At 44.9% G+C, this 17,235-nt stretch overlaps 1 protein-coding gene across 1 annotated transcript in view; it reads right to left on the bottom strand.

The window, feature by feature from the left end:
* The window catches only part of CTNND2 (catenin delta 2), a 946,486-nt gene that overhangs the window by 250,474 nt on the left and 678,777 nt on the right, over positions 1–17,235 (bottom strand). The window contains 1 exon segment of the mRNA XM_030332482.1: positions 7,889–8,021. Within this exon segment, the coding sequence (XP_030188342.1) occupies positions 7,889–8,021 (133 nt within the window).

Genomic DNA, 17,235 nt, shown 5'->3' with positions numbered 1-17,235 from the left:
CGACCAGTGCGCCCAGCCCTTATCACACTCTGTACTCTCTCTTTCCGCCATGGTGGTATTTAAATGCAACGAGATCATGGATCACTCTGGAAACAGGTCTTAGAGCTCCATGTGTTAGGGTCACTGTCTCTCCCTTTTTCTTTATGCAGACCCACCACCTGTCACTCAGCTGTTTCCTGCCGGCTGCGTGCATAGGACACTACTACTCTCCCAGTGACCCACTCCTCATGCTCCCCCTTCTGCCTCCGGGCCACTTCTCATACTGTTGTCCTGGAAGGTCATGGTCTGCCCCCTCCACCCCTCCCACTCACTGAGATTCTAAGTCTTTGTCCTTGACACCAGAGTCCTCTCAGAAGCTATCCAGACTTCTTTCAGATCTAGTAAGTCACTTTGTTTTTATCACACTTTCTTAACCACTTTGCGGTCACTCCAAGAGGCCACCTGAGGTTACCTTCCTCTTTTGACTGCCTCTTACAAGCACACCCTTTTACATGGGCCGGGGCAATCCTACCCACCTCATTTATACACCCACCTTCTCCCGATCTTTCCTATCACCAGCTACCCTCTCCTGTGGCCATTTAATGGATTCCAAAAATCTCCAAGCATTCTTTTCTTGAAATGCACTGCTTTCTCAACCACTCTGCCAAAAAGCAGGCCCCGGATTTCTCTTCATTGATGGTAAGACCTTCAGCTTGCCAGACCTATGTAACGCAGCCCTGGACTGAGTTACCTCTCTGATCTCATCTTCTAGCCCTCTCTCTAGGTTCCAACCACACTTATGGCTGCTCCGCATTCTAAGTTGAATTGTGCCAGCCAAAAGATAGGTTAATCCTAACTAATGTGACTTAGCGGGAAATAGGGTCTTTGCAGATGTAATCAAGTTAAGATGAGATCATCAGGGTGGGCCCCAATCTAATATGACTGCTACCCTTATAAGAGAGGGGAAGAAACACACAGATTCACATACAGAGAAGGCCCTGGGATGTCAAAGGCACAGATTGTAGGGATGTAGCTAGAAGCCGAGGAATTGCAAGGATTGAGGGCCACCACCAGAAGCTGGAAGAGGCAAGCGTTCTTCATTCTACCCAGAGTCTCAGAGGAAGCCTGCCCTGCTGACACCTTGATCTTGGGCTTCTGTTGTTTTAAGTCACCCTGTTTGTGGTACTTTGTTACAGCAGCCACAAGAAAGTACACAAACAAGCACACTCCTGTCTTGGGCTTATCTGGTTTCTGCGTGGAACACTCCTGCTCAGAGAGCTGACTCCATGGTTCTCTCTCTCTCTCTCTCTCTCAGCCTTCGGGCACTGCTCCAGCACCACTTCTCAGAGATGACCTTCCCGATCACCTTCTGTAAGATTGCAGTGATCCCTGCCTCCACATGCCCTCACCCCTTCCCCTAGTTCCCATGCTGTGTTTTCTTCACGACACCATCTCACACGTCATAGATTTCCATCTTTGTTCACTCTTGCCTCCCAGTGGCTCACCTGAGTCTAGTGTGTTCACTGCTGGGATGTCAGGGCCAAGAACAGAGCCTGGAACTTTACAGCCGATCGGGGAGTATCTGCCGAATGCACGTACTCCTGAGTTCCACCTCCACACAACATCAGTGTGTGAAGCATTTGGACCCGTTTGTGTGTTGTTTTACGTTGCCACACGAAAATGGTTCTTTGATTCTAACTTCCTAAAGGCCCCGTGGTTGAATCCACTCGTTTCAACAGTGGCTTGGCATACAGCCACACACAACATGTGCTTTCCATTTCTTTAGTTGACAACAGTAGATTTCAAAATGTGAATGGTAAAAATACAAGTAAAGCAGAATATATAAACCATTCTGTCTCTAACACGAGGAGACTGGTTTTACATTTAACAGTTTGGAAGAGACTTCCTTAGTTTATATTTTCAACATATACTAACAATAACCCACATTCCTTAAGCACTTATGCTGGCTGGCGGTCTATGCGCCTCCTCGCTGCAGTGATGTGGATTCTCCGTGCCATTTGATGGTCTGGGAGTCTGATGCTCAGAGAGGTACAGAAACTTGCCCAAGATCCCAGAGCTAGAAAGCAGAAGAGTCAGGGTTCAAGGGCAGGCAGCCTGGCTCCAGAGCCTGTGTTTGTAACTCAGTGGTGCACTCTCGACTCACATCTAGCAACTAATAGAGGCTCTTTCTTTAAAAATGCAGAACAATTTATGATGAAGAAGACAAGAAATGGCTCAAAGGTAATCAACTGAAAAGATGGATTGCACCTCCTCTCGAACTATATGAGGTAGAAAGAACCAGGATAAAATAGAAATGATGAAGGTCTTTAAGTGTAGTAGACAGGAACAAGTCAATTTTTTTTAACATATGGAATGTTCTAAATCACTCCAAATAAAATAAAAATTATGGGGGAGGGGGATGGTGTGGGTATACACAGAAACCAATTTCTTTCTTTGTTTTTTTGAAACCAATTTCTGTGTTATCATCACTCAAGAAAGATGGTGCCAATTTGGAAAAATAGATTAGTGTAAATGGTACAAACACATTGAAACTACATGGATATGTGTATGCGTGTGCACACACATGCATACACACACACACGCACGCGCGCGCGCACGCACACACACACACACACACACACACACTCCAAAGGACTGATACCCCAAATCCAAGCCGTCTTCCATTAATTCTAAGTGGGTATGGCTTAGGCTATATTCTTCTTGCAACTTCTAATTTAAAATTCAATGTAATCACTTTAGGAAGCAGGCAGTTTTCTCTGACTCCACAGGCTGGGTTTTGTGTCACCATTGTGCTTAACACACGGTGCCATATTACCTGGTTTGTATGCTGTTTGTCTGGTAGGTTGTGGGTTCCTTAAAAATAGGATCTATATATTATTAATATTCAATTCCCCTACCAACCTAAAATAGGCTTTGATAAACTTTTTTTTCCCACTAGAACTGAAAATGCCATTTCTTTAAAAACAACACCAAAAAATACTTGATTGGAGCCAGGATGCTAAGACAACTTCCCAGAGGTGTGTTGGGAATTAGGAAAGTAAAATCAGCACTGTTTTCCTAGAGCAATAATGCTTATTATCAAAATGTGTGTTTAATATGCAAGATCTTCAAATACTTGGGGTGCAGATTTGATAGCTGAAGCTAATTTCTCATATAAAGAGAGGTGACCAGGGGTGCCTGGGGGCTTAGTCAGTTAAGCATCTGACTTCAGTTCAGGTCATGATCTCACGGTTTGTGGGTTCGAGCCCCATGTGGGGCTCTGTGCTGACAGCTCAGAGCCTGGAGCCTGCTTCAGATTCTCTGTCTGTCTCTCTCTCTCCCTCTCTCTCTCTCTCTCTCTCTCTGCCCCTCCCCTGCTCACACTCTGTCTCTCTTTCTCAAAAATAACTAAACATTAAAAAAAAAATTTAAAAAAGAGGTGACCGGGTCAAAACCCTAAAAATCTTCATTAGCAGTGGTCAGTGGCCATTTCCATCACAAAGAAACGAACACGGTCAGTTAATAACAAAGTTCTACTAATACAGCTCCAGTTTTGTTTAAAAGGTATGTTGTTTAAAGGAATGGTCCCATGTTTAGAAGAAAATACATCTTAAAATTATTTTAACACTTAAATACTTATTAATTTTAAACTTCCACTAAATTTAATTCCTTAGTTCATCATAAATTAAAACAGCTAATGTTTTTTAATTTTAAGAAGAGTCCTCACTTGAAACTGTGAAAATAGATTTTTTTTAATTTCTAGGAGACATATTATCTTGAATGCTGTCCTACAGCATATATATTATGCTCATTTTTGATGCATGATTGTCCATGTGCAAGTATGGGGTGCCTACGTGTGCACCTACCTGTCCTAACGTGTGCATGGGCAGAAACAGGGGGACAAAGCAGGAGGGGCAACATAAAGAAACTCGAATCATTAGAACCCATGAGAGGCACCTAGTATTATCCCCGAGTCGATGGATAATCTTAATATTCTTAACAGGGGAGCGCCCGGAAAGAATGAAGAAAGCATTTATGAAAAATACTAAGAGATTATCACCCGGGTACCTCCTAAAAGATGCCGGTGATACACGCACATGAGCAAGTTTTCATGTCAAACAACTCCAGAGATTATGTACAGCTCAATTTACTGTGACAGTCCCAACAGTCTAGGAGACAACGTATACGAGACACAGTTCAAATAGTACTGACACCCGCCGGTGCCACTGCTACCCCTGCCCTGAAGCAGGAGGGCAGCGACGTATCAGATGTTCATCAGTCTGTGAAAACGAGCTGCGCAAACTCAGTGTGTTTGTGGCAACAGCCCAGACCCTATCTATTCTTACCCTTTTTCCTTCCCAGGTCTCTTTAGTTGTTCCTCAACCACTTCTGTTCTGATCTGAGGTCCAGTTTGTGGAGCACCCTCCTGTCTCATCTGTAACTGAACGCTCTAAGCTGGGTCCCCCACTGGCCCGCAGACTCCAACTCGGCCCCTGGTGGTTGCCAGCTGCCCACCCCAGCTCCTTCCCCGGGGCGCCACCCCCTCCTGGGAGGCTGCCACCAATCCAGCAAATCCACCGGTTACCAGACCAGGAGGAAAAGTTAGAAACGGGGCTTTCATCTGCTGATTTATGGAAGCAAATTCTCAACTTTGTGCCTATAATATCCGGCATCATTTTGAACAGCACTGAGTTTCTTGCCTTCATTACATGAAAACTGTACCGAGCACTGGAATGAGGAATGAGAAAGGCATGATTTATGACCCTCCCCATATAGGAGATTTAATTCTGCCTTTTGCTCAATGGTCTATCCATTGTGTGAGCAAAGTCAATACTAATAATGAAATGCAGACTGAAGGGCTAAATCAATTCAATAAAATGCAATAGAAAGACTGGGGGACTGAGTACGTTGGAAAGGCGAGTGCCTGCAGGATTAGTATTTGAACAACAGGTAATTACAAAAATCAATACTTGTGTATGAGAACATGACAGGCAGCCATCCGTCACGAAGGGAGAACCATTACTATTGGCTCGGGCCCTGAGTTAACATGAGGGAGCAAACCAGAACCGTGAAAAATCCCTTCCAGAGGTTCCGTGTGTGTGTGTGTGTGCGTGCATGTGTGTGTACATATGTTCTCCCCATGTGAGTGAAGGAGCGAGACAGGGAAACTCAGATAGCTCACTTTGGGTTTTATTTAGGCACGTGCATTGTCCCTGTCCACCGTGGTGGCAGACTGTGCCCTCGGTCCTACACCACTCTTCCCTTCCTCCCCATCCCAGGCTCCCGGGGACCCGGCCAACGTTACCCTGAGGTCCTGGCCACATCTGGAATCTTTGGGGGTGCAGTGGAGCACTGACACCCACCAGATGAGCCCCTCCTCCGAGAGCCAGTTGCTGGAAGATCTCCAGGCAGTAAGAGGGGACACAGGCACCCACGGCAAATTAGGAAAATAAGCACACGTACACATGCAGACATATATATATATATATATATATATATATATATACACACACATACGATAAAATAACTTGTATTTTAAATAGAGTAAAATAACTTAAAATGAACATCGAAAAGATAAAATAAAGTAACTTGAATGTTCTAACTGTTCCTGGCCAAAAAAGAATATGAATGAATGAATATGTTACCACTAAGCGGCCAGCATACATTAAGTCACTTAGCCCCACAAAGACTCCACCGTACAGGTATCGGCGTCTCTATTTTAAGGGCTGAAGGACAATCGGCTTGTTCCAGGAGGCACAGCTGGTGAGCAGGGAAGCAGCACTGGGAGATGGATGTGTCTATTGGATGCCAACACGTGTCCCGGTCCCCCCACCCCCAACGCCCCCGACATCGTGCCACCTCGGATCCACCGCGGGGCCAAGAGGTGCGTCTGATGGGGCCACACCCAAGTCTGTGGCCAGCTGCCAGCAGTCACTGCTGTTGAGAGGCTTTGGCCAGTCCAAGGAGCACGTAGACAGAGCCAGTGGGACCAGTGACTTCACACTTCCCCAGGCCATGCTGTCTGTACTGACCACACGACCCTTTATAATAAAGGTTCAGACTCTGCTTTTGGATGTCTGGCTTCTGGCTGCTTTCAAGCCTCCCTCTCCTGCTCTGCCCACATCTGAGCAAGGTGATATGAAAGCTTGGATGCCTCCTCTTTCGGCATCAGCAGGAAGTTCAAATCACGCCAGCCCCTGTCCACACTTGAGAACCCTCACACTGGCTCCACCCTATAATCACCAGAAAAACTCAAGCCAACCCCCTTTCCTACTCTCAAGACGTTTTCAGTCCCACTTAGGAGCCATGCCGACCATCAATAACCCTCGTTATGTGAGTCACCCAACTTTCCGTACCTTCCAGGTGTATCACAGGGCGTCATCAATCCTGAGATCGGAACCACACTCCTGCTTTTGGGGGCGTGCATCACAACACCCCTGACCCAACCTTACGTGAACAATGGAATAAAATGCTTCCCTGGCCTTTAAAGAAGCCCTCAAAGTGGTGACCTTGAAAAAAATGATGGGCTGTAATCCCCTAATCAGAAATCTGTCCTTCATTTTGAGTGACTCTTTGGTTTTCTATTAAAGGCATAGAAGGATTGAGAGAATTTCCATTGGGGACAGAACTCAAATTTAACTTTGCTTTATTTGTAGATCATTTTATATAATTTTAATAGTATTTTTGGCATTTTTAAACTTATCTGGATGAACAATATTTTTCTTTATGTGACTGTTGACACCACTGTTGACATTTGGGACTGGATAACTCTTTGCTGCGGTTGCTGCCCAGTGCATGTGCATTTTAGGAAGTTCTGCAGCATCCCTAACCCTACCCATAACATGCTGATAGCACCGCCACGGTCCTCTCCAATTGTGACAACCACAAGTGTCTCCAGATGTTGTCAACTATCTCTTGGGAGGCAAAAATCACACCTGGCTGAGAACCACTGCCCTTTATTCAATCCACAAAGACACGTGACCTTTCTGCTAAGTCCTCTAAGTCCCAGTGGAAGATAGAAAGAAATGATGAAAAGCCATTAGGCTATATCCATCCTAATGCAAGCAAGCAAAATCTACAATAAATTGCAATTATCTCTCTAAATTTCTTGTTTCCACTCTGAAACCGATTTTGACTGATCCCCAGATCTGCTCCCATGCTAGGGAGATGACTCTTTATAGCTTATCAAATTGTTTTAAAACATTTGATTACTCAGCAGCTTAATGCAAATACTTGTCCCTTGTCTAAAAAATCAGAGTGAGCTATGCCAACCACTGTGATTTTCTAGAAATATCACGCAGCACAGTGTATATACAAAGTAGTCCAAGAACACCAAGCATGTTAACAATTGTTTACATAATGGGTGCAGACAATATATTCTTTCCTGGGCCACATCCACCCGTGTTATATTCCCTAGTCATTCTGTAAATGGCTCAAAATCCTTGATTGTAACACAAAGCTTATCTATTGCCTAGAGTTCTCATTCTGTAAGTGAGTTTTCCAGAAAGGAGAGATGATATCATAGGTGACTGCAGTAATCTTGTAAGTTGAGGAGACAACGTAAGATGCTTTTTATTTCTTGAAGATTTAGAGGCAGAGATAACTCCAGGGATGATATTGGGAAGAGGAAGGCAGATCACATGAAAAGTCCAGCGTTTGACCATTTTGCCTATGTTAATACTAGAAGGTATATTTGGTCATCTACTCCTCAGTATCCAAATATTGAAAAAGAAGACTATGCATACACACGCCAGTTAATCAGAAGGTGCCATTTCGGTCTTACATATGGATCTAAATTTTGGAAACATAACTTTGCTTTTCCTATTCCTTTCCCCTTTCAACACTACTCTATAGACCTCGGTGCTGACGAGTCTACCGCCAGTCGCTTAAGAATGCAAGTAGCGCTTACCTCGGCTTTAATTTTATTGTCTCCGAAACAGAGGTGCTGTAAGTAGGCTGCAGCATTAGACTGGACTGAAGGAAACTGGTGTTGTAACATCTGGATCACTTCCGGTAGCTCTGGGTCTCTCCATCCAAATTCTCTGAACAAGGAGAAGGCAGGAGAACATGAGAGAGAAATCCTACCACAGTGTTAACACGCGCTTAACCCATTTATGAAACGTACTTGAGTTTACACGGAACTGTTTCACAAATAGCCGGTCTGGTTTTCATACACGCACATTCACTTAAAAGAATCTGAAAAGACGTCCTTAAGTTGATGGCTTGGAGGTGCGTGTAGGTACACACGTACGTACGTATGCTGAACACACACACCCTATACATATAAAACCTTAAATGTATCAACGGAAGTTACATGTTTATGAAGATTGTGAAAAAAAATGACTTAAAGTGTCACATGATTTTATTAATATACACATTTTTAATTTGGGCTTAAATGGAGAATTTATAAGGTCACATTGGTTTTCTTTTTTTTTTTAATTTTTTTTTAATGTTTATTTTATTTTTGAGACAGAGAGAGACAGAGCATGAACAGGGGAGGGTCAGAGAGAGGGAGACACAGAATCCGAAACAGGCTCCAGGCTCTGAGCAGTCAGCACAGAGCCCGACGCGGGGCTCGAACCCACAGACCGCAAGATCATGACCTGAGCCGAAGTCGGCCGCCCAACCGACTGAGCCACCCAGGCGCCCCAAGGTCACATTGGTTTTCTAATATATTGTTTCAACAGTCTGATTCAAGGACAGCATTTAGCTAAATTATCAGACAAGAGAAAATATAACTGGATGGGGTCCAATCCAAAATCCAAAATGTTGTGATAGAACCTGATGCCTTCTTTATTATTTTCTGACTATCATTACTGTTACTGTTATCATCATCTCTTCTTTAAACGATTCTCCAGAGGGAAAAGTGGAGCAACAAGAAGAATTTATAAAAGGAAGTTCAAGAGTTGGGTTTATTCATACAATGTTAATATATATTTTTTCACTGTACATTTTTCTCCTCCATGCTTCTTTTCACATCTGAGCTACTCCAAGAAGACGGTTGTTTATTTAATTTTAAGAAACATGCTCTGAGACATTTAAGTCCACCCTAAAACACAAGACTGACTGTACCATGCAAATGAATATTGTTTTATGAAGTCAATCGGCTCAACCAGCTAGGACATGGGACTAACAGGGCCAATTGTATGGATTCTATCCCTGTAGCAGGGAACCCATTTTTAACAGAGAAATAAAAAAGCAACCTCTGAGACCGTAGATAAAAAGGTGACCCCACGTGCCACAAAAGGGTACTATTTATCCAAAGGATAGGGTGAAAGACAAACGAGATAGCTTGGCAATAACCACTCTACTCCCAGAGAAACAGCTCAAGAGCATCCATCCTGTTGATGCTGGGTCAGTGCTGTCGTTGGAGAAGAGGAGTCACAAAAAAATGGGGCAGAGAAGGAACAGACAAAGGTTAAAAGCGTCCTCGTAGATTCTAACCTGTTCTCTTTATCTTTCCTTTATCACAACCCATAGAGGCTGTCAAGCAAACCTTGAAATGTGTTAGCACTCCCTTCACGGCTCTGAAGACAATCGTCAATGGGATTCCTTTTGAATTAGCTTAGTTTTTCTTGGCAAGATCAAGCATTTGATTTAATGTGCATTAAGTAGTTAATAAATTTGACAAAAAATTTTAGATAGCCACACATATTTTCAAAAGGAAAGATAGTACAGTAATACATCTGCTACAAACTACCCGTAAGTGATTGCTGGTAACAGACAAATTATTACATTTTTTTTGGCTATGTGATCAAAGTAGAAATTACAGATTAAAAACACAGGAAGCTTGTGTTACTTTTTAAAGTTTAATGTCCTTCTCTTGCATGATTCTAAACCACTTCTGCAACATCAAGATAGCACCCACAGCCCCTCTGCTCAGAAAAGCAGCAGTAAAATTGTGTTCTTTGTTCAAATGAAATAAAAATCTACAGAATACCCTATACATTAAGATTGGCAGTGTCCTATAGGTACTGGATGGCTAACATGAATTCGGGTGAGCCTGTGCTATTGGAAAGTGTTTAGTAAAGAATTCATTTGAGCCTATTTTATTAACCGGATGGTAACTGCTCTATATGGCATACATCAGTAACATCTTTGGAACAAGATCTCTAGGGGAACAGTCTGAGGGACCCTCTGCACACATGCACACACACGGGTTCGTTTGTGTGGATGCATGTATATACACAGGCACATGTACACACACACAGCCCAAACTCAGAGCAGATGCACTTTCTAAGGAATCATGAGCCTAGGGGGAAAAAGGCTATTCAGCTTCCCCTGAAAACTCTGGAATCCCAGACATCCCCTCTGCCCCACTACTCTTTTCCCAGACCTGTTTCTCACCTTTCACCCCGCTGACCAAGCCAGTCACCTCCCACGCACCCTTCTTCCTACCTAAGGCATCGGACTGGGCACAAACACAAAACTGATCGGGCCACTTCCCTGCTTAAAGCCCTTCAGTGGTTCCCGCTGTCTTCGGGATAAAGACCAGGATATTCCCATGGCTCGTGAGGCCTTTGCTTGGCATGCCATCTCCCAACTTGCCAGCCTTGCGTCCCGCTGCCTCCCTGGGCTCCCTGCACTGGCAGACATTTGGACGGTGCTCTCGCCCACCTCTGTTCTGGAACAGCTCTGGCCCAGCGGTTTCTCACTCAAACTCAGGACCCCGGGCTCCCTGTGATTCCCTCAGGGAGGCCTTCCGTGAGTCCATCCATGCAACGCCTAGCGGTAGTGCCTCCATTTTGTTGTGGACTGCGTCCCATCGCTGCCTCCGTCTCCACACTGTGGTAAGTTCTCTGAGGCCAGGACCGCAGCCCTTTCGGTCATGTTTGCTCACTAGAGCATACAATATCCCCGGTACATGATGAACGTTACATAAATGTGCTTTGGGAGAGTGAAGGCATGAAGGAAAGAGTGAAGGAAGTATCTGGGCAGGGAGTGTTTCCTCAGTTCTAATGACATCTTTTCTCTGGCCAATTGGTCATTCTGGAATGCTTCCCCCTCCCCTGACACACCTAGACAGATAGACACACACACACACACACACACACACACACACACACACTCTCTCTCTCTCTCTCTCTCTCTCTCCATACTGCCAAACTGTGCAGTCTTTACTATGCATCAGTAATTCTGTCACCAAAACCTTCCAGTGGCTTCCCACTGCACCAAGGACAACAGCCACTTCCCACACAGAGGATTCCTCCCTGTTCCTGAGCTTCCTGCACCAAGTTCCCTGAATTGCTTCCTTCCTATTGAAAACAGTTCTGCTGTTCCCATCTCAAGATCCTGGTACTCTGGGGGAGGCTCCTCCCTCAGGTCTCTGCATGGTGCTCTCTTGTCTTGACCAGGTCTTAGTTCGTATGTCTCGGAGGGCATCTCCTAGAAGCTTCCAGGCAAACAAGCCTGACCCTTCATATCATCTTACTACCGCCACATTTCATCCACCACACTTATAACTGGCTGAAATTCCCCTCCATCGTTTTTGTTACGATGATTCATCACTCCGCCCTTTCTCTGCTGTAAGCTTCACGGGGACAAGGGTTTTTCCCACAGCATGAAGAAATTCCCTCAGCTGCCGTGCTCCAATCCTCCTCTGATGCAATGACAACATGTGAGAGTGGGGTCCCTGGCGGGGGGACTCTGGGACAGAGTGAAAGGGGGCGAGGGAGTTCACAAAGCCGGGTAAGACTTACGACAACGGTAAATTAGTGTTCAAAATGACTTGATGTCTCTTAGCCTAAACCAGCTTTCCAGGAATCATGCTGGAGTGGATTGTGCATCCGGGCAGTTCGCTTCCGGTTTATTCTAACTGGCATTCCCCAGCCTTATCCACAGCAGCAGGTGCTGTCTAAGAGGATACTACTAGTGTTTTCAAGTGCCTTCCTCAGTTTCACAAGAGTGATGCTAAAGGTGTACCCCCTCAACAATAAGTTGGGGGGGGAACGATTTACATCCAAGTCTCTTTTTCCAGAATGGTTTTGTTTCGCTTAAATTAGATCGCTCGGATTTTTTGTTGTCCATGGAGATAGACTCCAGAGAAAGAACTGGAGGCCCAGAGGAAGTAAAATGTCCATCTCATTTGGACCAGAATTTGGCATATGATATGGTCTTGCATAAGGGTCTTAATCCTCAAGGACAAGGAGTGGCTCACAAGACAAAGATGTTCTGGAAAAGACACATACCAATAAGGGATCAGCACAGGGAGAGGTTCGGGGCTGCCGAGGGGTTGGTGGATTTGGAAAAGGTACATTCTCAGACTAGCCGGGGAATGGCTAAGAAACAGGCTGTGTGGAGGAAGCCTGCCCGGGAGGCCGGATAGTAGAGGCAGGGCTAGAAAGCAAGTTTGGGATGAGATCACGACGGGCCTTTCACACAAATGCAAAAATGCTGTTTCTGGTCTGCAGTGACTATTGTGGAGAAGAAATCTAAGAACATTGAGATTTGTTTAGGTTTACAGAACAGCCAGAAAAATCACCTTAAGAAACAACATGAGTGCACTAGAAGTCAGTTGCCATGGTTCCCTGTTCACACGCCTTAACTCTTTAATCCTTAAGTAGCCTTCTGTGGTTTATTTTCATTTTACAGAGGAGGAAATTTGACTTACAGATGGTACCAACTTAAGTGGTGGAGCCAGAATAAAACTCGGCTGTCTGCTTTCAAATAGATAAATTTAACCACATAACTGTGTTGGCTGCTGTAATCGCTGCCTTGCAATAACGTCTAGAAGAAGGATTCTTTCTTTAGACAATGTCTCAAAAATAAATATGTTCAGGGGCGCCTGGGTGGTTCAGTCAGTTAAGCGTCCAACTTTAGCTCAGCTCATGATCTTGCCGTTCCCGAGTTCAAGCCCCGCGTCGGGCTCTGTGCTGACAGCTCAAAGCCTGGAGCCCAGATTCTGCGTCTCCCTCTCTCTCTGCCCCTCCCCCACTTGTGCTCGGTCTTTCTTCTCTCTCTCAAGTAAATAAACATTTAAAAAATTTAAAAAAATATGTTTAAAACAGTGTCCACAGCAGACTTTTGGCAATGACCGAAGACATTTTTGGTTGTCACAACTGGAAGATGTTCCTGGCATCCAGTGGGGAGAGGCCAGGAATGCGGGTCAACATCCTACAGTGCACAAGAAAAAATTCTCCATCCCCGAACTGTCATTAGAGCCAGGGCTGAGAAACTCCGGTCCAAACATGAAGTGTGTCTGATCACTTGTGTTGAGCAAGCATGTTTTAAAGTCTTTTGCTCCTGGATTATTTTAGTAGAATGGACCCAGGATTTGGTACGAGAGTAGCTAGGAAAGCCTTCCAAACTTGAACATCTGGCTTTCTCCCTTCAAGTCCCTCACTGTTTGCTGGGCTTGGTTTCCATGGATCTAATGTGGCAAATAATACCACCTATTTCATGGGATATCTTTTGAAATGACACACGAGATAATGAACGTGAAAGTGGTTGGCAAGGTATTAGGAGCAATAGATAGATAGATACGAGCGACTCTTACCCTAAGCTTGCTCTAAAGGACATATGTATATATTTACAATATTTATGTAATGCCATTTAATTTTTTAAAAGTAACCTGTTACTGACGGGTTTATTGACATTAGAGCTGATACTGACACGAAAGAACGTAAGTGTAAAGAGAGACACTGCTTTAGCTTATACTAAAAATTCTGCCTGAAAATGTGCCACTTTGAAATGATTTGTTTTGCCCCCTACCCCCTCCAGAGGCAGAGGGCCATGGTGGGCAAAAGTTCTTTGGATGCAGTCAGAGTTGGTTCGAATCCTGTTCCACCCACCACGAACACTTTCTGCAGCCTTGGGCTCCTTCTGTCTGCGTCTGGTTTCCTGCTGAATTTCCACTGGCTGGCGTGCTCTTTGCTTTGAGTCCATCTTTCACAATGAGATAATAATTCCTACCCGGGAGTATTGGTGGGATGATCAGAAATAATATATACGAACCCCTTGGAGCAGTATCTGGCACGCAGTGTGGACCCTCGAGACGTGCCGGCTGTCGTATATAACTAGACGACGGAGTAAAGACTCAGAAATAAGAACCATCTACGGTTTTCTACCGGAGCGAACTCATGACTCTCATTTGTTACTGGGCTTCATTTTAGAAATGTTAATGGAACTGGAGAATATGCAAATGTAACCTTTTCTCCATTAAAACTTGTCACATAGACCAACAATATTGTGACAAAATTCTCACTCTTATATGGACTATCTGAGTTGCTAAAATTATAAGCGCTCAGCTCAGAGCTAAATAGCAAAACAGTCTGAAATCCGTTACTATGTTATGCTGGCACAGAAACCGGAGAGTTGATGTGCCGTCACAAGATTTTATCACGTTTACTTCTGCGTTGTAACGGGCCTCAGGGCCAGAGTCTCTGGGAACTCAAAATTTGACTTTCAGCAAAGCTTCACGTCAGAGACACCTTGCTTACTTTGATTCTTTATGTTGGAGGGACACTGCCCACTTTGCAGCCTCAGTGGTTTCAGTGGGGCAGGGCTACATGGACATTACTTAAAAACGTGAAAATCGGGGCGCCTGGGTGGCGCAGTCGGTTAAGCGTCCGACTTCAGCTCACGTCACGATCTCGCAGTCCGTGAGTTCCAGCCCCACGTCGGGCTCTGGGCTGATGGCTCGGAGCCTGGAGCCTGCTTCCGATTCTGTGTCTCCCTCTCTCTCTGCCCCTCCCCCATTCATGCTCTGTCTCTCTCTGTCTCAAAAATAAATAAAACGTTAAAAAAAATTAAAAAAAAAACCGTGAAAATCTCCACCTCTTTAAACTTCTGAACTATAACCAGAAGTTGTATTTTTTAATGTTTACTTATTTTGAGAGACAGAGAGAGAGACCGAGTGCAAGCAGGTGAGGGGCAGAGAGAGAGGGAGACACAGAATCCGAAGCAGACTCCGGGCTCTGAGCTGTCAGCACAGAGCTCGACGCGGGGATTGAACCCAAGGACAGTGAGATCAGAGCCGAAGTTGGCCGCTTAACCGACTGAGCCACCCAGGCACCCCCTAACTAAAGGTTTTAAAGAGCACATCGGCTTTAACTTTGGCATCTAGAGCCATGAGGTGAGCTGTTTTGTTTCTGATGTGGTCTTGTTAATAAGGTTGGCGGTGCAGACGTGGTGGTCATAAGAACGTTAGATAGGTGGATATTTTTATGACGAAACGGAAGCATTTTAATTCTTGTTGACGGACGAGATCTTATCCAATGAGAAACATATGGAAGCATTCGTGTCTTGGTCCTCATTCCTGGATATTTTGTAGCCCAAACCAGAAGCTGCCCTACGTGGCTTATCACATTTAGAAAACAAATCCTTGCTTTCAGAGAAACAGCAGCATTGGAATTATGACTGTCTAGCAAACAAGTTCAACTGTTTTCATTTGTAGAAAGAAATGGCTCTCTCCAAGCTTTACATTTTGGGAAAATGTAATTACCCAAACTGCATCAGTAGCATTAACGCACTGACCCATGATTTCTTGGCCTGTCTTCCGACGTGTTCAGCTCACAGGGACCCGACGCTGTCAAGGACCACCAGCCAGCTCTTCCCTCCTGGGGACGATCCTCATCTTATCTTAAATCTGCATTATTAATTACACCCTCTCTTTTCACAAAATGCTGAGGCAACTCGCACAGACAGATCGTCTATGACGATACGATAAATGAAACATCAAGTACAAAAAAGAGGGGGGTTTCAAATGTTATGAGCGTAAGGTCGACGTACTTGCTTGTTTCAAATTGGACCCTTTCCTTACCAGTAGCCCTGCCCTCTCAGCAGAGAAACTAATTCGGGTAGAAAATGAGTCATTCCTGTTAGTTAAATGAAAGCACAGAATCCCACCACTTCCTGCACTGGGAAATCAGGAAGGAAGAATCTGGAACTCTCTATACTTGTCCCAAGATCCATGGCTGGTCTCTAGTTAGGATCCCTCTGGTGGGCTGAATAATGTCCCCAAAGGTATCCCTCCAACCTGTAAATGTTACCTTATTTGACAAAATGTACTTTGTACATAAGAAGAAGGAGGCATACCACTGAAATAAGATGCTACCCTCTGGTGGGCTGAATAATGTCCCCAAAGGTATCCCTCCAACCTGTAAATGTTACCTTATTTGACAAAATGTACTTTGTACATAAGAAGAAGGAGGCATACCACTGAAATAAGATGCTATATTGTTGTCTTTGAAGACGCGGGAAGGGGCCATGAGCCAAGAAATGTAAGGAATGCAGCTCTAGAAGCTGGAACAGACAAGTACAAGGATTTTCTCCTAAAACTTCTGGGGGCAGCATGGCCGTACTGACACGTCGATGATAGCCCAGTGAACCTGACTGCAGACTTCTGGCCTTCAGAACTACAGGAGAGTAAATCTGTGTTATTGAAAGTCATCCACTTTGCGTCCATTTGTTATAACAGCCGCAGGAAACAAATGCACATATGGCCTTTTTAAGCTGACAAAAGACCATCCCGCTGGCGAGACTCCGAGGAGGTGGAGGGAGCTGCTTGGACTATCCTAAGAGTCACCACCTCTAACTCATGCCTCTGAGAACCCACCCTGTGATCGCTGGTCACGAGGTCGACTCCTCCAGCGATTTACTCTGACTTACCAACCCGCTCGTTTGTCTATTTGAAACACCCGCCTCTCTAACCTGCGGCCTTCGCCTCTCACTGCATCCCTGCAGGCCGCCTGACTTCCTGCTTTGGCAGATTCAGCTATAAACCACTCACTCCCCCAGCCAATGTTCACGGAGTGACCACTGTGCCTTCTAGCCACTGGAAATTCAGTACCGAACGCAGCAAAAGTTCCTGTAGCAGGGAGCTGCTTCCTAACGGTGGTTGGCAATTCGTTATCAAGAGAGCAAAGTGCATTATTCGTCCGTGTTAAGCGTGTGCTGGGTTGAATGGTGTCCCCTCAAAAATTAATGTCCACTTGGGACCTCAGAACATAACCTTATTTGAAATATGGTCTTTACAGGATATAATTAAGGACAAAGATGAGATCCTCCTCTTCCTGGATGAGGACAGGCCCTAAATCCTATGGCCGTGTCCTCATAAGACACACAAAAGGACACAGAGAGACACAGGGAGGAGGGCAGGGAGAGAGGCAGGGAGAGGCAGGGAGAGGCAGAGGCAGGGAGAGAGGCATGGACGGTTTCTCCTTTAGAGCTTCTGGAAGGAACCCACTCTGCTGACACCTTCACTTGACTTCCGATCTCCTGAACTGTTAGAGAATAAATTCCTGTTGTTTTAAGCAA

Source organism: Lynx canadensis, chromosome A1, assembly GCF_007474595.2.
Source record: "Lynx canadensis isolate LIC74 chromosome A1, mLynCan4.pri.v2, whole genome shotgun sequence".
Lineage (NCBI taxonomy): Eukaryota > Metazoa > Chordata > Mammalia > Carnivora > Felidae > Lynx > Lynx canadensis.
The sequence above is the reverse complement of the archived record's forward strand: the minus strand, read 5'-3'. Positions and strand labels throughout refer to the sequence as shown.